General features: G+C 34.8%; 1 protein-coding gene across 1 annotated transcript in view; it reads right to left on the minus strand.

Annotated features, from left to right (window-relative positions):
- The window catches only part of LOC149805806 (unconventional myosin-VIIb-like), a 61099-nt gene that overhangs the window by 18330 nt on the left and 17207 nt on the right, over positions 1-25562 (minus strand). Inside the window, exons 7-14 of the mRNA XM_089950505.1 lie at positions 24698-24816; positions 21013-21142; positions 20531-20661; positions 17354-17527; positions 16850-16953; positions 10518-10717; positions 6828-6894; positions 6010-6115 (exon numbers count right to left, since the gene is read on the minus strand). Of these exons, the coding sequence (XP_089806631.1) occupies positions 6010-6115; positions 6828-6894; positions 10518-10717; positions 16850-16953; positions 17354-17527; positions 20531-20661; positions 21013-21142; positions 24698-24816 (1031 nt within the window). The remainder of the gene's footprint in view (positions 1-6009; positions 6116-6827; positions 6895-10517; positions 10718-16849; positions 16954-17353; positions 17528-20530; positions 20662-21012; positions 21143-24697; positions 24817-25562) is intronic.

Raw genomic sequence — 25562 nt, forward strand, 5'->3', positions numbered from 1 at the left:
AGTCATAACAAAATATATTCCATGGCAAGCATAGGAAAAGATATATATATATATATATATATATATATATATATATATATATATATATATATAAGATTTGAAATTTGAATGGTCAAGGTCCATACTTATGTAAGCAATCAGAACAAAGAGACCTAAACTTCAAACTATAAACTTAAAAACACAGTATACTCACATTCTGAGAAGTATCTACTGGGTATGCTATACTACTTAAAACCACCAGCCCATAAAATTAACCAAAGAGTGTACTGTACCAACAACAACAAAAATGTTCTAAATAGATCATGCACTCACTGTGGCAAGCTGCATCTGTTTGTCATTAAGGCAGAAATTTTAAAAGAAATAGAATCTAAAGAGGGTTTTTGCTTGTATTGAGTGAATAATGAATATATTTCATTGAGTGGGTGAAAAACTCTGTATTTTCACGAGTGGAAAAGCCACAAGTGAAATACTTGAGTTTTTTTTTTTATCCAGGAGTTGAAATATATGTCCTATAATCAGAACAGGCATATTTTCTTTTCATGTTTTGCTCAAATGTATTTGGCTAGGAATTATGCAAAATATACTGAAGTAACAGATTTTGTATGGTATCATATGGGATAATGTCAGCTGTTTACTGTTCATGTTCTGTCATGTTTTGTTTATATTTTGCACAGAATATATCAGTAGAAGCTATATTTTTATAGGAAAATATGATGACTCACAAATACTTATCCAGTCATAATCCCTAAGGAGAACTACTATTATACAGCCCTCCCAAATAACACTTTTAACTAAAAAGAGCTAAAATTCATCTGCCCACCTGGGCACCAGTTAGGCAGTGAAATAGGATTGATGGCAAAACCCATGAATATCTCATTTACTACTGGAGCAGAAGGCATGCTCTATATGGATGTAACTGTGGGGAGGCTGAAAGGGTATATGTGTATTATGATTGGGTAAGTATTCACAAAGAAACGTAGTTTACCAGAACAAAATTAGTTTCTTCTTTAAAGATGTTACCCAGTTTTAATACCTTAGGAGAATAGGTAAGAGGTGGAAGGAGGTACATCCCCCTTACCCTGTAGATGCCATCTCCAGTCCCCTTAGGTATGTGAGACAGTTTCTAGGTAACCTGAATGGAGAAGAATCCATCTCTCAGGAGAAGCTTCCAAAATGAAAAATGTTCCTCCCACAAATCCAGCAGAAGACATGAAACCAGGTTTTATGAAGCTGTCAACCTGGAATGGTGACCTGTGTTGCACATGGCTATGGGTCTCATCAGATCATGTTGATCCATTTTGGATGAAACATCTTGGGGGTAAAAACTGGAGAATGTGGACTCTGAACTCCATCCCACTGCATGGATAATATCAGAGAAAAGTTCTGGTCAAAGGCGATGCTTGTAGCAACTGCTGTAACTTTGTCACCTGAAATGCATAACAAATTCATTGGAGCTGGAGTTATTTCTTGATATGCAGAGCCCACTTCATCCAGGACAAAATGGTCTTTATCATCCTGTCCAAGTTTGAGAGGTAAAAATAAGTGTGATCTCCCTCTGTCATTTTAAGAGGCCACTAAAAAGCTCATACTGGGTCTTCTAGGTCTCCTTGAATGGAAGTGTCCGGAGTAGACAATGATTTCATTACAAAGGTCTTGTTACCCATGGACAGGAGCCTGTTAATGGTGATGAAAGAGGGAACTGTCGTAAGTGAAACTGATCCATCTTGTTTGAATTGCATGTAATTAGGGTCCCCTGATAGGCATGTATTTCACAGATTCTGCCTGCCATTGCTAACGTGATTAGGAAGCAGAACTTGTATAAAAAATGGAATGTGGTTCTAATGGTGTTAGTATCCATGATAGGTTCTACTTTGGGCACAGAGCCACTGTTTTTGGCCAAGTAAATCAAAGTTGGAGTGAAGGTCAAATAAGTCTTTGTTTTTTCTGATATCCTCTCTTCCATGATGACAAAAGGTGTCAGTGATCGTGGAACAGTAACCTTTGATTGTGCTTCATGCTAACTTTTTCTCATCAAAGAGCCAGAGGAGGAAGTTAGTTCTTTCAGATATTGATGCCTGCAATGATAGAATGTGTTCTTGTGTACACTGCTGTGTACAAATTTTCCATTTGCCTTCATATGCTTTCAGAGTGGAGAGCCTTCTTGCTTGAGTATTCTCTCAATGACTGGTTGTGAGAAATGTTTATTTTTTAGAACCTCTTTAATATGATTTAGATGCACATGTTCAGTAGCTCCTGGATGAGGAGTAAAACTGTTGTCACAGTTTTTTGTGTAGATGGCAATTCTCTATTTTCTGTGGAATTTCCATTGCAAGATTGATGAGGTCTTTGATCCATGACTTCTCCTATCTGAGTGGTGCAATGAGGATGTCAGAGGTGTTGGAGGGCAGGCATATGCATCCAGACCATTCCAATGTATGGATAGCATGTTAATTGCTCAGGTTTTAGGATCCAGAATTGGTGATACAAAGGTTGGGAGCTTGGTATTCCACCTTGTTACAAACAGGTCCACCAATGGTTGGCCTCACTGGGTACATATCTGAGTGAAAACTGAGGGGTGGAGAGACCATTTCATCTGATTAGGTATATGTTGATTTTGTTCTGGGACAAAGAATCTGCTATTATATTTAGTCATCCAGGAATATTATGAACTTGGTCATGGATCTGTTGTACATGACACTGCTTCAGAAAGACCCACAACAGTTTGCAAAGGTCTGGGGACTTAGTTCCACCTTACTGTCTAAGAAAAGTCAGCACCATAGAGTTGTTGGACAGAATGAGGACTCCCTTTCCATTTACAAATTCCTGCCACCAGTGAAAGGCTTTCAAAATGACCTCAATCTTTAGTTTATTGATATGTAGAAGCTGGTCCTGGGGAAAGCAAACTCCACTGGCTTTCTGAAATGTAGTTGATATGCTCCCCAGCCAGTTGTACTTGCATAGATATTCATGTGGTAAGCTATGTTAGGTTGCTCCAAGTCTGTAGATAGTACCTCATAGTTGTGCGTATAGAGAGAGGTTGGTCCATTGGGCAAACTTTTGGCCTCCATTGGCAAAAAAACAAACAATTGTAACTTGTGCATATAAAGGTGACCTAGGATGACGAGGACTCTACTGTATTGAGCAAGCCTAGAAGGCAAAGTAATTTCTGTACAGAGAGACTCACTCAAGAGTAACAAAGCCACCATGGTCCTGACTTCAATGCCTTTTCCTGAGGGAAATGTATTCTGTTCACCTGATGTTGAATTCCATACCTAGATGAACAAAATTGCTGAGATGGTATTAGGTTGGATTGGTCCCTATTGATCAGGAAACTTGAATTTGTAAGCAGTGTAACAAGGGTTATCATATTGTGTTCTAGTATGTAACTCAACTGAGGATCTTTTCCAGGTAACTTGAAGTCACCACCTTGGAGATGGTCCAGACTTGATTTATCAGATGAGTGAAGACCCAGGGACTGATGTTGAGTCCAAAAATGGGAGCAGTCCAAATTGATAAAATGATATAAATGTAGGAGGCCTTGTGAATAGGGACATGAAGATAAAAGTGCATCTTTTAAGTCCATGCTGACTGCAAAATCTCACTCTTAAATGGTATTCAGAATGTACTATGGTGTTTCCACTTAGAACCAAGGAGCATGAATGAATTGATTGAGGGCACTTACATCAAAGACAGAGTGCAGAGTGCTGTTTGCCATTGGGACTAAGAAAAGTCTTGAACCCAGGGAATTTTTATTTCAAAAAATTTCCACCATCCTTTTCTGGAGAAGGTTGTTTATTTCTCACTGAAGGTGTTGACTTTGAATGGGTCTGTTGGAATGTGGTAGCTGATGGGACTCTGGACAGAGGAGGAGGTGTTTAGAAAGTGATGCAGAGTCTCTCAGAAACTACTCAAGTCCAATGACTTGTTGCAAATCTTTTCCCATTTAACAGCAAATAATTGAAGCCTTCCTCCTACTGTGGTAAGAGCGGTATGGAGATGATGTCATTCTTTTAGAGATGGAGGCAGTTGTGTAGAGAAACTTTGGTGGAAGTAAATGCCACTTCTATGTCTTTTGTCCATGTGGTTCACAAGAATCATGGTTTTCAACGACAGGAACTAAATATAATAGGATAACTTGTCAGAGGTTTGTGTTTGACTTGTGTCCTTTGGTTCCTTTTGGTGATTTCCCAAAATGCCCCTGTATCGGTGTTGCAGTTGAGGGACAGAAATATTTGTCTCCTTTGTGGCTTATTTGCATACTTCATCAATTGGGCCATTAAAAAGCAGATTAGAGAATGTGGTTGTGATGATAGCTTGGCCTTATGATGTTCCCTAAGAAAGGTGGAGGTAGAGAACAGTACATCTCATTCTGCCAATTGCAAATTTGCAGCTGCTGTGATGGCATTGGCTAAGGTATGTTGATCAGCTATTCAAAATCTGGGCCACTCTGGAGACCAACTCCCACGGATGTAATGTGGAATTCAAAGTAGGAGAAGATTAACTCTGTTCTGCCTGTTGAAAGGTAGCCATTGATACCAAATCCAACACAGAGACCACAGCTACTACAGTGCAGACCAATTGCTGAGCATCATTGAAACATGTTCGATCAATATGAATAGAGCATGGTTTTCTTATCTCCATAGCTGCAGTGTCCTAGTCAACTGTTGGGGTGTCCAATGAAAAACTGGTGCATTGCAATAGTAGAAGCACCGATGAAAACTTGATGGAAGGCGCTTTTGTGAGTAAAAGAAAAGGTTGATGCTAGGATTTTGTAATTGATGATGTAAACAGTTCAAAATATATGTGATTCAGGCAGACTGGACAAGTAATCAGAAGCTGGATTCTTCATTTTTTGTGATAAGATCAACAGATGCTGGAACTCTGATCCAGGCAGTTAATAGAGGAGGAGGAGGAGGGCAGAACTCTGAAGGTAAAAGCTCTGAAGGCTGAGTCTTCCTGCAACATCATGTAGTCAAAAAGTGATGAAGGAGCCTGAAAGCAAGCATCATCATCTCTGCCAGCATAAGGTGAGGCTGATGTCTCTTGAGTTGCCTGAGAAGGAACTGGAAATGAGTGTCAAGGTACATTGTATTATGACTGGGTAATGTATTTAAAACACATAAGCACTTGGTTCTCTTTTGTGAGGTGGTCAAACTTATACTTATCTCCATTAATTATAACATGATGTGCATACTGATTAGCCTACTTTATGTTTTATTAATATTCTAATTTTGTCACTACTGGTAATTAAGGTGTAAGTGTTTACGCTAATTTTGTTTCAAAACATACATTTGTACTTTTAATTAAATTTATGTGTTTTCATAAAATGATACATCCTGGTAAATATGAGAGAGCATGGTTGAAAAATTGTTCAATTGCTCGTCTTTTTTAGATCTCATGTTAAAAGTGAGTGCATAAGCCTTGTTGACTGAGGAGCATTTATGCATCTAGACTTGGCCATAGATAATCAGCACATAAACAGTATCTTTTGATTGCACAAACACCGTCACCTTGTTACAATCAATTAACTTTAAAACCTGCCACTTTAGCCAGGCGTAAAGCTTCCAGATTAGCCTATTGGTTACACTGGCTATAATCTGCGCTAGTGTATTGTGTACCAGGATTTTTTTTCTTCATGCATGACCCAAAGCTATTTCTAGACTGGGACCTGGCAACTACCTGACCAAATCTTGAGTAATATAGATTTTATGGGGTTCATTTTAATGGTAAATTTAAATTTGGGTCATAAAATTTATTTAGTTTACTTGGTCCAGAAAAATGTTTTAGTTTCATGAGTATTTTGGCTTAGTGAAATTTCAGTTTTTGGAGATTTTGCTGTCATAGGTTATTCACCAACAAATGACATCCAATTATGTTAAAGAGTTGCAGAGATATGATGGTTACAAAAAAATGTGAATGGATGGACAGATGGATGGATGGAAAAGTTGCTTAATATAGGACTCCAGCATCTTGATAATGGATCCTAATATTGCATCAAAGAAAATTCACCTTAATACACCTGATAAAATGAGGTCTGGCTTCGACCACAATTTTCAGAAGGTTGTTGAGCCTCATCTGGGAGTCCTGTGCTGAAGAACCAACATACTCAGATGATCTGAAAAGTAATGGGCAAATTATTCCAGCAAATAATAAATGCCTAAAATTCTATATAAAATTATAATGATTGACATTAAATGAAAATAAAAAACTTAAAAAAAGAATTACATGATACTAATGAAAGCATTGAATGCTCCTTTCTTGATATAACATTTGGTACAAAGTTCATATCAATTAGGGTTCACAGCTTTGTCCAGCAAAGCTAACATATTATTATTATTATTATTATTATTATTATTATTATTATTATTATTATTATTTATATAAGATTAATTTCTGGTACATGTAGCAAAATGACACAGCAAAATATATAAAACCAAGAAATGTGTTCAAAGAACACAAATACCAACTCAGATCCTCCTTGCCAAACTACCTGAATGTCAAACTTGACCAAAGTCACTGGAGCATGAGATAATGGTTACACATATCTAATTTTGGTTGATGGGTTTTGCAATTGCATTGAGACATCCAAATATAAAACTATATTACATGTATCTTTGATCAAACAATGACTAAAACACAAGTTGTAATGGATAGACAAATATGGAAACACAGTAGCAATACTAAATGCCCCTTATGTATTCCTTGTGGGGGCTTAAAAAACCTCCAAAATCTGGTCAACCTTGAACCTTGATACAAATTACCCTAAATTTAAAAAATTATACTATTTCTATATCAAACTAGTCACGTGACTAAAAATACCATCTTACACTGATTTGTCCACAAAACTGCATGGTAGAATTCTGTGCTTCATTCCTAGCAGTCTGCCACCTATCTCTGAAATATATATACTCATATGTCAGTCAGACCCAACTGCAAAAAAAGTAAGACCCTGATCTGCAATCACATAATGCTCAAGCAAACCATGGTCTGTGTTGTTTGTTTATGACTAGTCCTAACCAACTGCAAACGTCTAAATCATTATGTGCTGGCAGACCATGGCCTATGTTGTTTGTTTATGACTAGTCCTAACCAACTGCAAACATCTAAATCATTATGTCCTGGCAGATATGGGTCGATGTTGTTTGTATATGACTAGTCCTAACCAACTGCAAAGGTCTAAATCATTGTGTGCTGGCAGACCATGCTCTATGTTGTTTGTTTATGACTAGTCCTAACCAACTGCAAACGTCTAAATCATTGTGTGCTGGCAGATATGGGTCAATGTTGATGGAGAGTATACATGATTCATGATTACAAAGTCTACAAGGGTATGTGATGAATTCATTTGAACCTCATTCACTGTTCTTGTAACATACTGTAAATATACATTTTCATTGATTATATGACTGTTACAAACTTATAACCTTCCAGACAGTGTTAATTTTTTGGAGACTGAAAAAGTGCATTGTGGTCTCAAGAAGTTAGTCCATGCATGTCACCTAAAAAAGTGACATTTAACAGTTGTGAATAAATTATCTACTCATTTAAACCTATTGTATATACTTGTTTACAAGTCAAGTCAAACTGCAAACAATATAGATCATGATCTGCTGTAGCATAATACACCTGCCAATCAGGGTCTATGTTGTTTGTTCTACAGCTTACTCAATACAGAATGTAGAGACCCAGATCTGCTAGCACATTATGTTATGGTAGATCAGGGTCTGTGCATTTTGCATTTGGATTTCTAAGTGAGTACATATGGTATGCAAAATTACTGGAAATTATAATTTGAATTAAAGAAAATTAAATATCTTTTTTCTTTTAAGTATTTAATGCACTTCGTTTAAAAAAAATTAGTAAACTGAGAATTGTCACATAGACATTAAATTAAAAACAAAAATACACCATTGTTGTCTTTAAAATCCATTGGACAGTTGAATATGTTTTTTGCTGAATGCCAGTGCTACTGTTCTCAAATACTTTTTATGTTTGCACTCATTAGAGACAAAATGTTACTGTTATTCAAACTTCCCTGAAGATCTTGTTGAATTTTTCTCAGCACTGAAAATTGTTATTTTTACATCTACATTGCTGTGAGAGAGTGTCACACATGCAGTTAGAATGTTGAATGTTGAATCTTGTATGTTTTTTATCTGTCAGTTGCTCATGATCACATGGTGTTTTTAAGTATGTGCAATAAAAAATATGCCTGCCTTGCTAATGCACTTCTCCAAGTCAGATTCAGTCAACCAAGATTTCGGAAATTTAGTTTTGCTGGGCTTAAATTTCTCACTTTGGTGATGGTTCTTCTTTCTATGAATCATGGTTGTATTGGGCATTTTACTTTCATAAACAAATCAATGCACTTCCACACTATTCCAGCTTAAGCAAAATAATTAAATTTTGCATTTTATATACAAAGTAAAATCCAACTTCTAGAAATATTACTGCTTGTCAGAAAGAAGAAAACAGTCTTTAGTAAAGATGGCCTAAACTTTCCCATTGAAGGCAACAAAGTGTTATAACTTTTGTTTCTTCAACATGCAGCTCCTTGATTTACCTAAAAGCCAGAAAAGTCTTTGTGAAGGGTCACTTCGACCTTTCTTCTTCCCCCCCCCATGTAAGTGTTAAATTTGAAAGGCTAGAATTTATGACTGGGTGAGATTTGATCAAGGGCATTGCTATGCTGTCCTGAGAATGTAAACATTTGAGCTACCGACCATAACCACTTGATAGGAACCCATGTCAAATTATCATTTTCAAAGGGAAATTGATATACCCAATAGTTCACAGATTATGTGCTGTCTAAATCTGACTGAAGAAATTATTATCTTGTGGAAAATTTATCACATCAGCTATTACAAAACCATTTATGTTTCAAAGCAGATTATCACCTCTACTACTACAAAAACATGTATATTTCAAGGGAGATTACCATATATGCTATTACAAAAACATTATGTATCTGCAAGACAAGGGAATGAAAACAAACTTTAACATTTCATGACTTGAAAAGTGAAATATGAATAAATTTACATCTAAACACATACAGAATAATATTTTCAGTTTTATACATATGTGTAATTTGTCCAAAAATAGTTTCTTGTAAGTTTACCCTGTTATGGTATAGGCTGTTGATACACATAAACCATAGAACAGAGTTCAGTGTGTTATAAATAGAACCCATTCCCCGTTACCTAAAGGATTCTATGTCAATAGGCCTGCCTGTAAAATTTATAGTAGTGTAGCGCATGTTAAATTCAACAAAAATTTAACTGTTTTACTTTTTTTGTAAATATCTGTTATCTACAGATAGATTTAAGAGTAAAATCTTATCTTTATAGCGGTATATTTTAGTTTTCATTGAAGAATTTGCATGTGCTTTAAAATCTTGAAAACTCACTCAATGTTAAGGCAGTAAAGATGTGTGACCAACAGAAGTTGATATTTCTCAACCTCTAAATCTACCATTTATTGTATACATCTATACCACTAAATCATCCAAAAGCAATAAATTATCAAAAATCTGCTTTGCCTACATCAATATAAGGCCCTAGCATTCATAGTCATAATTCTAATCATCCAAACTCAAGAAAGTGGTGAATGAAATCCAGATATGTGGATAGTGATGAATCCAACCCAGTTACTTTAAATAAAATTTTTTTGACTTTATCTTAAAGAGTAAGCACATGATGCAATGTTATGGTCATTTAGCTCAACGCCTGTATTTTCTCATAAGGGGTTTTCTCTTAAATTGCCTACAAAAACCAGCTCAAAATGACTGATGTTTACTGTCGGCATCAAAATGTGCTGCCATGCAGACAATATACAGGCATTCAAACACTTGCATATAAATTGAATGGAGGCATCCAGTAGTACTGCCATCAGAATGTTGTAGGGACATCCAGAAGTGTTTATATGATGTAAAGGATTAATCCATATCAAGAAATATATTTATAAAAACAAAACAGTACATGTGACATACATGGGACTTCTGCTATAAATACATTTTTCTGTAATTCTGATAATGCAGTGCTCAAAGGAATGTCTTATTGTAGGAAGAAGTTTGTGTGACATGAGAGGAATCTAATTTTGTGTCTGGTTTATTGTTAGAAATTCACCAACATAAGAAATCCTGAAAAATATTAGGTATAAAGGTACCAGTCACATTACAGCAGGGTCAACAAAGTTACTCAAATATGAATAAACACATAAAATACACTTATATTAAAAAAACAATCATTTATATGCTTATGATCCTGTTTTTAAGGTACCATATATATTTCATCATGAGTCCATTTGCAAACTGCACAGACCCAGATCGGCCATCACATAATGCACTGGCAGATCTTGGTCTGTGCAATTTGTTAGGAGTAATCAGTGAAAAAAAACAAAATAGACCCTGATCTGAAGATGCATTATGCTACAGCAGATCATGATCTTTGTTGTATGCAATTTGACTTGACTTATAAGTAAGTACATGTATATATGGTCCTTTTCCTTTCTTTACTTACCATTGCTTTGTATTATTTCATGGGAGAAGAGGTGGGAGGCAAATCCAAAGTTGCAAAACTGTTTGGAGAAAATGGCCACTATAGCATCAGATATTTCATCCCTGTTGATGGGAATAAAGTTTGTTGCATCATATACCACTTTGCCAGCAAAATGGCAGATGCCAAATAAGTTTTCTTCTTTATGGAGAGGCTCAAAGAAACTGCCAAAGGTAAATAAAAATGGGTGAATTCATTTTCAAATGACTGCTGGATAAAAAATTAACTATGAGGAATATTAGAAAAGTTATGATTATTTGGTTGTAACTTTTTTTGTTCTTTGAACCTTTTAATAAATATAATGCCAATTAGTAGAAAAAATGACATTGTCAAAAATGATCTGCAGTTGAATAAGCAGCAAACTGAGTAATAGAAAAGAGCAAAAACCAACATGTTTTGTAAAATTCAACAAATAATTTATTTCTCTAGAATACAAAGTGAAAATTTAAAAAGACATTACAGTAATGTGACTTAAATACCAAATAGTCCAAACAATTTTACCAGTCCTAATGAATTAAGTTCTAATTAAATTCCACTGGTATTCCAAAAAAGATCCAGTGCTGAAGGTGTTGATGTGTCTGTACTCTTGAACATACTAATGTAACAATGGCCTGAAGTGCAATGATGTGCCAATAGTCTTTTGATTCATCACAATAATATAATCCAAAATATCCTTCTCTGAATTCACTATGATTCCAAATTAATGTTTCAGTCCAAGAATATTATTGAGCACCAGTTTGTAATTCTAGAGAATAATAATTTGAATAAATAATTCCAGCCCAGATAAAATACTGATAGAACAATAAACAGATTTCTGCTGCAGATGTTATTGCAGGAATGAGTGCTTTCTCAGATAACCAAGATTATAAAGCCCTATACTTGACCTAGGTCACAATTAGCATTTTCTAACAAAAACTATTATATAATGGAAACTTCCATTCTGAAGATTTGTTTACTAACATTATAATATAGAATGTGGTAAACATCAGGTAGGCTATTTTTATGGAGGAATTCCAATAACATGACTCAGACCCTAATAAATATATTCACTTCCATTGATAATGATCTTAACATTTAACCCACACTCCTAAAGAAAATATTAATTATGCATTATTTGTTTACAAAAATAAAAGAACTTTATTTTGGACAAGGTTTAGTGCAAAATCAAATTATAACTTATAATCATAGAGAAAAATCTAACAAATACAAATTAAACACACATAACAATATATTTGTGTAACATAACATAGGCAAATGATGGCAACTTAAAACTGTTGGCAGAAGAAAATATTCTGCTACTAAGCTAAGAGCATACTGTAAAATCTGGGCTTTCTTACGGTACTCTCCAGGATCAAATTTATGGATACAACTTTATGTAACTGTCATATCATGCAATTTTGAGGTGGTTCCATTGTTTTAAAGATATTCACAAATCCATGGAAGATGACCGACATTTTGAGTGAGAAGTGGCTGCTGTGAAGGAAGCAATTTTTTAAGATACTTGATGTACTTTCAAAGATATTTCTATTATTATGGGCATTAATTCATCAAATGTTTTTGATATATTTCTATTATCATGGCCATTAATTCATCAACTGTCTTGATATATTTCTATTATCATGAGCATTAATTCATCAACTGTCTTTGATATATTTCTATTATCATGGCCATTAATTCATCAACTGTCTTGGATATATTTCTATTATCATGGCCATTAATCATCATCTGTCTTTGATATATTTCTATTATCATGAGCATTAATTCATCAACTGTCTTTGATATATTTCTATTATCATGGCCATTAATTCATCAACTGTCTTTGATATATTTCTATTATCATGGCCATTAATCATCATCTGTCTTTGATATATTTCTATTATCATGAGCATTAATTCATCAACTGAATTTCATATATTTCTATTATTGTGGGCAATAATTAATCAGCTGTCTTTGATATATTTCTATTATCATGAGAATTAATTCATCAACTATCTTTGATATATTTCTATTATCATGGCCATTAATTCATCAACTGTCTTGATATATTTCTATTATCATGGCCATTAATTCATCAGCTATCTTTGATATATTTCTATTATCATGAGCATTAATTCATCAATTGTCTTTGATATATTTCTATTATCATGGCCATTAATTCTTCAACTGTCTTGATATATTTCTATTATTATGGCCATTAATTCATCAACTGTCTTTGATATATTTCTATTTTACTGGTTCTTTAAAAGGAATATTAAACAAAAGATACAGGTAAAGATATCCAAAATCTTTAAAAGGTATATCAAACAAAAGATAAAGGTTGTTGTTGTTGTTGTTGTAGGGTTTAACGCCATTTTTCAGCACACGATAGGCTATACATGGCAGCCAGTATTAATGGTGGAGGAAGAACCTGGGAAATCCCCGGAAAGAACCACCGACCCTCGAGAAGACTGGCAAGCTTTCTCACATACCCACATAGGCCAAATCCGAGACTCAAACCTACGCAAACAGAGGTGAGATGGCAGTGATCTGTAACGGAGAGCGCTTTAGACCACTCGGCCACTTGGGGCCACAAAGATAAAGGTAGAAAAGTCCATAAAATACAACGTCCAATTCTCTGGTGGCACATCATTATAAAACAAATGAATTGAGTTCACATAAAAAACGTTGGTCGATTCACAGGATGAAAGTCAATACACTTCACAAGAAGACACTGGCAGGGTATGCACTCTCATTAAGGTTCATCCTTCAGGAGATACACATGAGTTGAGTATGTGTGTCTTATACATGATCAGCACAATGCCACCTCATTTCTGTGACATGTTCCATATGAGCAATGCTACTTTCCCATCATGGGTTTTGTGTCCTGTAGCTTGTTTGTGAAGTTTTCATTCAGATTATGGAATCTTCCATTAAGAAATGGGTGAGCCAGATCATCATAAGCTGCATTATCCTCACTACAAATGTGACTAGGCCACCAACACTACAGTGTACTTTTACAAGATTGTATAAACAAGTCATATTTATATAAGATTTGGGATATTAAAGGGTTGTTAAGTTTGAAGTTTTGCAAGACTTTTGGTGCATATTGAGAATCGGAAAAAGATTAAACTTTTCTGGGGGAGAGGTTTCATTAGAGACTGGCTGTTCAATATGGTGCCATCAGTGTTGCAATGGAACATTTTCTCCTTCCTCTGAACTATAAGTATACTGAGTGACACAAGGCCAGGATCTTATTTCCTTGAAGTCACTATACAAAATTAAATGATTGCTTCAGGATGTTTTCAAATGTCAAAAATCTAATATGGGGGGGGGAGGGGTGATAACAAAGGTGGTGGTTTTGGAACATAGAATTTGCAATTTTGTCAAGAATTATTAGAATTTGCACTATTGTCAAGACTTATTAGAATTTGCAATATTGTCAAGACTGATTTGAACTGCTTCTAGATGAGAATGAATTCATATGCCAAAAGGTGGAATGAAATTTTGTTTCTAAGGATACTAAGTTTTGTATTTGGTCCCAATGATTCCATCATAGGTGGGATTTGATGGATTTGAGGATTGTTTGTAGTCTACTGAAGTGCCAAATTTATTTGTCTGAGATAAATTGAAGGGGGAGGTCACTTGCATCAACATATACTTACGGAATAACAATAATTTGACATGATATTAGAAACATGCATGATTATATTGCAATTGAAGGTGACAATAAAAAATGTGCCATCTTGGAATAGGTTCACAACTTATAATTATATCAGTTTTAGCAGATGGTTCTCAGTAACTTTTGTTTTGGAATGATTCTTTAGCATTGTTAAAGCTGACCTCCAGCATTTTTAAAGCTGACCTCCAGCATTTTTAAAGCTGACATTCAGTATTTATAAAGCTGACATTCAGTATTTTTAAAGCTGACCTCCAGCATTTTTAAAGCTGACATTCAGCATTTTTATGCTGACATTCAGCATTGTTAAAGCTGACCTCCAGCATTTTTAAAGCTGACCTCCAGCATTTTTAAAGTTGACATTCAGCATTTTTAATGCTGACATTCATCATTGTTAAAGCTGACCTCCAGCATTTTTAAAGCTGACCTCCAGCATTTTTAAGCTGACCTCCAGCATTTTAAAGCTGACCTCCAGCATTTTTAAAGCTGACCTCCAGCATTTTTAAGCTGACCTCCAGCATTTTTAAAGCTGACATTCAGCATTTTTAAGCTGACCTCCAGCATTTTTAAAGCTGACATTCAGTATTTTTAAAGCTGACATTCAGTATTTTTAAAGCTGACCTCCAGTATTTTTTAAGATGACATTCAATATTTTTAAAGCTGACATTCAGTATTTTTAAAGCTGACATTCAGTATTTTTAAAGCTGACCTCCAGCATTTTTAAGCTGACCTCCAGCATTTTCTAAGCTGACCTCCAGCATTTTTAAAGCTGACATTCAGCATTTTTAAGCTGACCTCCAGCAATTTTAAAGCTGACCTCCAGCATTTTTAAAGCTGACATTCAGCATTTTTAAGCTGACCTGCAGCATTTTTAAAGTTGACATTCAGCATTTTTAAAGCTGACCTCCACCATTTTTAAAGCTGACATTCAGCATTTTTAAGCTGACATTCAATATTTTTAAAGCTGACATTCAGTATTTTTAAGCTGACCTCCAGCAATTTTAAAGCTGACCTCCAGCATTTTTAAAGCTGACATTCAGCATTTTTAAGCTGACCTGCAGCATTTTTAAAGTTGACATTCAGCATTTCAAAAGCTGACCTCCAGCATTTTTAAAGCTGACATTCAGCATTTTTAAAGCTGACATTCAGCATTTTTAAGCTGACATTCAATATTTTTAAAGCTGACATTCAATATTTTTAAAGCTGACATTCAGTATTTTTAAGATGACATTCAATATTTTTAAAGCTGACATTCAGCATTTTTAAGCTGACATTCAATATTTTTAAAGCTGACATTCAGTATTTTAAAGCTGACATTCAATATTTTTAAAGCTGACATTCAATATTTTTAGACATTCAATATTTTTAAAGCTGACATTCAATATTTTTAGACATTCAATATTTTTAAAGCCGACATTCAATATTTTTAAAGCTGACATTCAGCATTTTTAAGCTGACATTCAATATTTTTAAAGCTGACATTCAATATTTTTAGACATTCAATATTTTTAAAGCTGACATTCAATATTTTTAGACATTCAATATTTTTAAAGCTGACATTCAATATTTTTAAAGCTGACATTCAGTATTTTTAAGATGACATTCAATATTTTTAAAGCTGACATTCAGTATTTTTAAGCTGACATTCAATATTTTTAAAGCTGACATTCAGTATTTTTAAGATGACATTCAATATTTTTAAAGCTGACATTCAATATTTTTAAAGCTGACATTCAGCATTTTTGAGCTGACATTCAGTATTTTTAAGCTGACATTCAATATTTTTAAAGCTGACATTCAGTATTTTTAAAGCTGACATTCAGTATTTTTAAGCTGACATTCAATATTTTTAAAGCTGACATTCAGTATTTTTAAGATGACATTCAGTATTTTTAAGATGACATTCAATATTTTTAAAGCTGACATTCAGTATTTTTAAAGCTGACATTCAGTATTTTTAAGATGACATTCAGTATTTTGAAAGCTGACATTCAGTATTTTTAAGCTGACATTCAATATTTTTAAAGCTGACATTCAGTATTTTTAAGATGACATTCAATATTTTTAAAGCTGACATTCAGTATTTTTAAGCTGACATTCAATATTTTTAAAGCTGACATTCAGTATTTTTAAGATGACATTCAGTATTTTTAAGATGACATTCAATATTTTTAAAGCTGACATTCAGTATTTTTAAAGCTGACATTCAGTATTTTTAAGATGACATTCAGTATTTTTAAAGATGACATTCAGTATTTTTAAGATGACATTCAGTATTTTTAAAGATGACATTCAGTATTTTGAAAGCTGACATTCAGTATTTTTAAGATGAAATTCAGTATTTTTAAGAATGACATTCAGTATTTTTAAAGCTGAAATTTGGCATTTTAATTCAGAGCTAATAACACATATGTACCTTGCATACTCACTTATAAGTCAGGCCGAACTGCAAACAGCAATGACCCTGATCTGCTGTCAAATAATACACTGGCAGATAAGGGTTTTAGGTTGCAACAGCTTATAAGTGAGCATATATAGTACCTTTTTTGCTTGTGAATGCAAAGGATATCATTATTTAATGTTCTCCCTTCATTCACTATAAATCTTAATTGGATGGGCATAGTCATAAATATTATAATACCAGTTATTGATCTTGTGGTGTGACTTTATCTTTAACACAAGGCTCCCAGCTGTGCATTTTGGTACTGAGCATTCTGTCTCTATCAGACTCAAAACACCACCTCTCTGAAAAAGAAAACAAAAATGTCAAGCAATAGAACTAATACAAAAATCCTGTTTATTTAAGTTTTCTTATCTGTAACTGAACTGTGCCCTGATGAATATTTTACTGAGGATTATGACAGATTATGCAAAGTTAAATATTTACAGATTGTCAGTTCCATCAAGATGCCATTTTAATCACAGTTTATTTCATTATTATGAGTATATAAATAAAGAATAGGTATTTTTTTAGAAGAAATAAGAACATACTGAACAAATTATTTTCATGTCCCAATGAATTGCAGATGACACTTCGTTTGATACAAATAAATTACAAACTGGACATCATGATCACAAAAATGTATAAGACTGTCATATTTATTTTCAATGGAGATATGCAGACTCAGTTAATGGCAGATTTTACCTTGGATGAAAGAAGTTCCAGGATGGGATCATTATCAAAGTAGACAAAATCTCCATTTAACTCAATACCATCCTCACGTAGAGCCTCCTGAGTGGACTTAAATATGTGGGTGTTGTAAAATGCTTGCATTGTCTCTGCATGCAGGTTTATACACAGCTGCTCCAAACCATTAACCTGTATGGGACCAAAATAGAAATTTTTGAGAATGTAAAGATTGTTGAGATGCTTATGCTATCATTGTAGGTAAATTATTTGCATTATATGTATTTGTTGGTAAACTAATTGCATTATATATATTTGTAGGTAAACTATGTGCATCATTTGTATTTGTAGGTAAACTATGTGCATTATATGTATTTGTAGGTAAACTATTTGCATTATATGTATTTGTCGGTAAACTAATTGAATTATATGTATTTGTAGGTAACTAATTGTATTATAGATGTATTTGTTAATGTATTTCCACTTTTCCTAAACAAACAGTATGCTCTTCTGCCAAGTTTGAAATGGAGGACTTCTTGAATCAAAGGCAGGCACACATACAATTACACTAAGCTGGTAAGTTAGTGTACATGAGCTAAAAGAACCTAAATGTTATTTGCCCTCCTAGATTGCAGTCAGGCAGAGTGATCTTCCCTTAGGTACATATAAGGATTGGCCCCAAAGCTAGTGGATATCTTAGCATAAGACATGCTCTCTGTGTGAATGTAACTGTGTAGAGGATGGGAGGGTGTATGTGTATTATGACTGGGTAAGTATGCTTGAAAATAAAATATACATTTTACTAGAAAACAATTGGTTTCTTCATTAAATACTTCACACAATCATAATACCAAAGACTCCATCTGTCAGGGAGCAGTTTTGAACGGGAAAAATTTGCCCTCCTGCAAATCCAGTGAAATTCATGAAGCCATGTCTGTATGAAGCTGTCGAATGATCTGGAAGGGTAATCATTGTGCCACAGGTAAAGGTTCATCCAGATCAGCCTAAGCCATTTGGATGACAGATCTCTGATACAGCTGGAGAACTGTACTTGGATCTCCATCACATGGCATGTATAATGATAGAGTTTCACTCATACGCAATGACTGTGCTGACTGTCTTAACTTTGTGAGCCAATATGTAGACCAAATTCATTGCTGGGGGTTTAGTCCTATATGCACAACAAATAGCCCACTTTATTCAGGACAAAAATGTCTATCTTGATATATCATCTTTACTCTCCTCAAAGGTAAAAGGTGGCATGGTCTCCCTCACTGCGGCAGCTCAATATTCCTGAAATACCACTTCAGAACTTGCACTAGATCCTGACAATGACCTTAACTTGAAGTGTCCAGTGTCCACATGAATGGAAGCCTGTTCTTGGTAATGAAAGCAGGGGACTTCATCAGAGATATTGATCCATCATGCAGGTAAGTTGGGTCCACCAATAAGAAAGGTATTGCTGATTTTGCCTGCTGACTGCCAAAGTAGTGAGGAAGCAGGACTAAGATAGTTGAATGAAGTAAATGATTGAGAGCAATTAATAAGGTGCCTAACGCAGTGCTCTGCCTGGTTAATACCCATGACAACTTACACATGGGCAAGGTCCAATGTCATTGGCCAGGTGGAATCAAAATGAACAGATCAGACAGGTCTTAGTTTGTTTGATATCCTCTCTTTCATGATAACACAGTAGGTCAGTGATCATGGAATGGTAGGGTTAACTGTGATTGGTGTTAACTGTTTCTCATCGAAGAGTCAAAGGAAGTTAGCTATTGAGATATGGGTGCCTACACTGGAATAAGGTGTTTTGTGTACTCCACTGAGATTATATTGACCATTGTCTTCATATGCCTCTAAGGTGGATAGTTATCACGCCTATCTCACTTGAGGATACTCCACCATTTGTTGTTAAAAAGTGTTTGTTCTGAAAAGTACATTTCATAAGATGGTGTCATGCAGCTTCAGTAACTCTCTGTTGGGGTGAAACACCTGCCAAATTAGTGGTTTCTTAAGTCAGATGAGGAATTATCAAAATTCTGGTAATTCTGTTGTTGATGAGTTTGCTCCAATATTTCCCATCTGAGTGTAGAAATCAGGATGAGGAAACAAATAGATTTGTCAGATTTGCTGAATCCTCTATCTCCTTTAAGATCAGAGGTGTTGGAGAAATTTATACATTTCGCCGTACAAATCTATAGAAAGAGTATTGATTATTCAGGCCTTTTGTATCCAGGGCTGGCTTGAGGTTTTGGCATTCCACCTTGTCACCAATAGGTCCATAATAGGGAGATCCCATAAAGTGTTGAGTGAGTGAAAACTGAGGGATGAAGAGACTATTCTGTTTGTATTATTTCCTTCTTGCAGAGTCTGCCTATACATTAGCATGCTTAAACATATAATTGTCAATGCGGATACCACTTTAGAACATCCCAAACAAGAATACAAAGGTCTGAGTACTTGTTCTACTTCTGGATTTGCAAGGCAGTAGTAGTTCTCCTATAGTATGATGACTGGGTAATGTATTTAAAGAAGAAATGGAGACAATCATGCACTTCATGTCACTTCATATTATAGAAAGAGAGACAGTCAATGCACTCTGTCATTGGATGCCATGGAAACAGACAATCAATGCACTCTATGTCATTGCATGCCATGGAAACAGACAATCAGTGCACTCTGTCACTTCATGCCATGGGAACATAGGCAATCAATGCACCCTATATTATTGCATACCATTGAAACGGACAATCAATGTACTCTCAGTCATTTCATACCACGGAAACAGACAATCAATACACTCTATATCACTTCATACCAAGGAAACATAGGCAATCAATGCACCCTATGTTATTGCATGCCATTGAAATAGACAATCAATGCACTCTATGTCACTTCATACCATGGAAACAGACAATCAATGCACTCTTTGTCACTTCATACCATGGAAACTGACAATCAGTGCACTCTCTGTCACTTCATACCATGGAAACAGAGACAATCAATGCATCCTATGTCATTGCATGCCATTGAAACAGACAATCAATGCACTCTGTGTCACTTCATACCATGGAAACAGACAATCAATACACTCTCTGTCACTTCATAACACGGAAGCAGACTGAATGTGCTGATTTAATATTCATGACTCATAGGCCCAGAAAAAAAAATTGCACTCAAAAATTTGTAACTGACCTCAGCTGTTTCAAATCCAAAGAAGTCAAGGATACTGATGACCCCCTTGTTTCTGGTCATGTGACTTGATTGATGACTGTGTATCAAAGTGAGAGAATACTGAGAGCTCAGGCCTCCAGCTACAATGGTGTCTGTGTATATACACAAAAACTTTTAGTTAACCCTCATCTCAATCAAATAATTCAGTGTTTTATAGGGGACAGAAAGATAAATGCTACATTAAATGACATTGGGTAGCATGACTAAGGTTCTCAAAACAATAGTATTAAGAAAGTGAATAAAGTGTATATTCAGGTAATTTAGGTATCTAGTTTAGTACTTTAAAAATATATTTAGGTTTTAATTTCTATTAGCCTTCTTGGATTACTTGATTCTTACTTATTTTTGTAGAGGAGATGTATCTAAAAGCAAATTGTGATATATTAGTCATATATGTATAGCAAGTAAAAGTGTACTATTGTGAATATAACAGCAGTGTTTACCTTGACTAGAATCTTGGCTTTCAGGACTCAGTGTAGGATTTATACATTTCATATTATTTGCTTTGCGCAATATTGTCACTATTGTCCTACAGTACAGGGCCTTGGCAAGTGCATCTTTTGTATGATTGGCCTTAGAAAATACAAAAAAAATGAAAACTGTTCATAAATGTTATAACTCTATGGCCTTAAACAATGTAACAGAAAAAAGTAAAACCAACAAGTTTCATAAAATTCAACAAATAATTTAATTCTACAATTTATAACACAAAAATTGAAGAGGAACTTACAGTATTGTGAATTCAATCCCAAATAATCATTAAAGCTCTATCACAAGTTCAAAAGTATAGAGTATTCTACATGAATTCTGAGCTTTAATGTTCTGATGTACCGTTATATTCTTGAATGTTCTGAGGAACTATAGTCTTGATGTATCACACTGATACAATCCACAACATCTTTGAATGAATACACAATAATTCTAAAATAGTTTTCAGTCAAAAAGCACTTTGTAATTCCAATAAATAATTTCTCTCAATGACCAATGCTAAGATAAGAAATAATAATTTTATTGATTACAATCCTAATATTAAAAAAACTAAGACCAGGATGTAGGTAATTTTTCCATGAAAATTGGAAACAAGTTCTCTTTCTCGAACCTTCTAAGGTCAAAGGCCATGTAAACATGTTCACAAATATACTTAAAGTTCAGACCACAATCATGTACAAAAGTTAGGTATGTAATAAATTGTTTACAATCTATAATCATGGACAAGAGCTAAACACACAATATAGATATACATAACAGTAAAACAATTCTTTTCTATCATCATGCACAGATAATATTAATAAAAATATGTCCCAGCATAGCTGTAGCACATCCTAAGAAACCAATGTTTCCTAGCAAAATATGTTTCTTCTAGAATACTTACCCAATCATAATACCTTATGAGAACTACTACTACCTCAAAAATTCAGCCCTCCCAGATACTACTTTTAACTAAAGAGAGCTAAAAATTGTCTACTGATGTAAGTGGCATTCAGGCAAAGTAACCTCCCCTTAGGGAAGTGGAAGGCATGCTTTCTATGGATGTAACTGCGGGGAGTCTGAGAGGTGTATGTGTACATGTATTATGACTGAGTAATAATTATTGAAGATACCTATTTTACTATAAAAAATTGCTTTTTTCTTTAACTGCAATATCCAGTCATAATATCTTAGGAGAAAAGGTAAGAGGTGGAGGGAGTTAAATCTCCTTACTATGGAGATGTCATCTCCAGTCCCCTACAGTATGTAAGACAGCTTCTAGGTAACCCGACTGGAGGGGACTCCATCTGTCAGGGCATGGCATCAAATTGGGAAAATTCCACAACCCCCTGTAAATCAAGTGGAAGTTATGAAGCCGCATCTTAAGAAGATGTCAATCGACTTGGAGTGGGGGACCTGTTCAATGTCAATTGACTTGGAGCGGGGGACCAGTTCAGCTGCAGATATAGATTATAGATTCCACCAGATCAAGCTGGGCCCTTTGGGATGACAGATCTTGGAGATAAAAGCTAAAGAATGTGGACTCCAATCTCCATCCCACAGCTTGAAAGATGTTGGCTAGAGAACAGTTCCAGATGAATGCTAGGCAGGTGGCAACTGCACTAACCTTGTGAGCCGAATTGCTAATAAGTTTATTTGAGATGGTGTTATTTTTCATTATGCAGAGTGAATAACCTATTTAATCCAGAACAAGATAGTCTGTGTTGATATATCCTCCTGTTCGTCTTGAGAGGTAAAAATAGGTATGATCTCCCTTGACTCAGTGGCTCTGTTCTATTAAGGTACCACTTGAAAGCCCAAACTGGGACTTGTAGGTGGTCTTAAGCTGATAAGTCCAGACTGAACATAGGTTTCATGACAAAAGTCTGGTTATTAGTGGAAGGCAGACTCTGTTCTTGGTAATGACAGAGGATGCCATCATGAGTAAGACTGACCTGTCTTGTTGGAATTGCATGTAATTTGGGTCTGCTGATAGGGCATTATTCAATATTTCTACCCACTGTCACTAGTGCCATGAGGAAGCAGGTCTTGTATGAAAGGCACCAGGAATGCTTTTGAGAGTGGTTCAAAAATTTGTCTTGTTGAGCCAGGTTAATACCCAAGATAGGTTCCATTTTGGGCAAAGGGCTAATGTTTTTGGTTTTGTATACTGAAAGATGGAGAGAAGGTTGGATAAGTCCTTTTGTCTGATATTCTCTCTTCTATGGTGACAACTTTGGTGTCAGTGATCATGGAGCAGTAACCTTTTATCGTATTCAATGTGAACTTTCTCTCTTCAAAGAGCCAGAGGAAGTTAGCTATTTGTGGTATAGATGCCTGGAGAGGTTGGATGTATTCATTTGTGCACGACTTTGTGACACACAAAAATCTTCACCTAAAAGGGAACCGATCCACCATTATAGATACTTACAAAGTAGGTCCAACAATATCCATTATGAAGCTATTACTGTAGGGAAAAAGGCCCACAGACTACTGATTCAAGTAAAATCATTGAAGTTTGGCACCTGGACACTACAAATGCCTTGAAATAGAAACTCATGGATATGTACCCGTTTGTAATGGAATTAAACATATATTAGGAGTTTTATAAGCGTTAGAGACTTGCATGTACATAAAATAATTATAGCCCATACCTACTGTGAAGCTGCTTAGGCTCATTGTGCAAGTACCTATATGTGTCATGACAACAAAGTATTAGCAAACTGTAAAGGCAGAACATTATTGGCATAGAAATAGAAAAAGTTGGAAATATAGTTGGAATATACTTTCCTTCAAAGTGAAAAACTCCTCCAATTTGTAATGGTATATCTTCCAGGTAGATTCTGGTTTTTACAATTTCTTTTTTGACCAGTTCATGCTTCTTGGCATGAGCTAAAGTAGTATGTGACAGATTCATGGGTTTTGTTGCCAAGCCTTGAATCTAAAGGGAGATCACTCTGCCTGACCACCACCACCTTGGTTTGGCAGACAACTTTTACCTCCCATTATCTAAAAGTACTATCTGGGAGGGCTGGATTTGCAAAATAGTAGTAGTTCTCCAAAGGTTTTATGATTGGGTAACATATTTAACGAAGAAACTGGTACATACCACATGTACTCATTTTTAAGTCAAGTCCAGCTGTAAACTGCACAGAACCAGGTATGCCATCACACCGATGTGATGGCTGCTCTTGGTCTATGCCATTGTTAACAACAATTACTATAACAAATAATATAGCCCCTTATCTGTTAGCACACTGTATATATATATATATATATATATATATATATATATATATATATATATATATATATATATATATATATATATATATCAGAAATCTATTCCTTTAAAATCTTTACAAAAGCTGTGTATTTTCACAAAATTTAAAAATGGAAAAATTAACAAATAAACAAAAGATGTTGTACATCATAATTTACCTTAAAACTTCATAAATGTATCAATATGATTTAAAAAATTAAGCCTCTGGTAAATAAAGTCATGGGGAATTTCATTACACCCTGAGTTTTGGATAGCAAGTTATTCATTTTGATATACTGGACAAAATATTATGCATTAAGTAAGTACAACTTCAACAATCATTTTATTTTCCAAGGCTATTTTTTTTCATCTCAAACAGTAAAATGTATTGGACTTACAGTATATACATCAGTGATGGATTGATAGATCTCCCCTCTGTTTTTTCTAGTTTGAGTAGTGAATCCTCGATAAAGTGACACTCCCGATACACCCAGTAATGCTGCAACCGCTTTTAACTCTGCATATACAATTGAAATATTTTGTTAAGTAAAGAAACCTCCATTAAACTCAAGGAAACTGATGTACCTAATCTTTTTTATGAGGACCAAATTCTGGGCCAGTTTAACTACTAGGTGAACACAGCAGCTGTCTAAGGCATCAAGATTGGTGGGGGGGCACCAAAAACCAATGCCCCCCACTTTTTCTTGGACATTATTGCTTCAGCGACTAAATGTTGGCATCCTGCTGCCTAGTGCTAATGATAAAGCTTAATGCTGTAGTGCCCATCAAGCAATCTGACCCAACCATGTAGCATGACTGTGTGAGGTTACTTATACTAATACAGCTGCCATAGCAGAGGCATTAATCTTCTGACATATGAAGCTGCTCATCGCTCACAGTGCCCTATTTTCTATGTGCTTATTTGGATTAGAAATTGAATCTTCAAACCTATTTACTTAATTGCTTATTATTAGATTATTAGTAAAAGGAAAGTGAATGAAACTTTACAATTAATGAATCCAGGGATTAAAGAACAAATATTGTAGATTAAATAATGAAATGAATAAATTATCAAGCTGAACATTGATTAATACTAACGAGTAATGCCACATTATGCAACATGGATTAATACTAACGAGTAATGCCACATTATGCAACATGGATTAATACTAACGAGTAATGCCACATTATGCAACATGGATTAATACTAACGAGCAATGCCACATTATGCAACATGGATTAATACTAACAAGTGATGCCACA

The sequence above is a fragment of the Sinohyriopsis cumingii genome, chromosome 2 (genome assembly GCF_028554795.1).
Source record: "Sinohyriopsis cumingii isolate HCF-2022 chromosome 2, ASM2855479v2, whole genome shotgun sequence".
In the NCBI taxonomy this organism is placed as follows: domain Eukaryota; kingdom Metazoa; phylum Mollusca; class Bivalvia; order Unionida; family Unionidae; genus Sinohyriopsis; species Sinohyriopsis cumingii.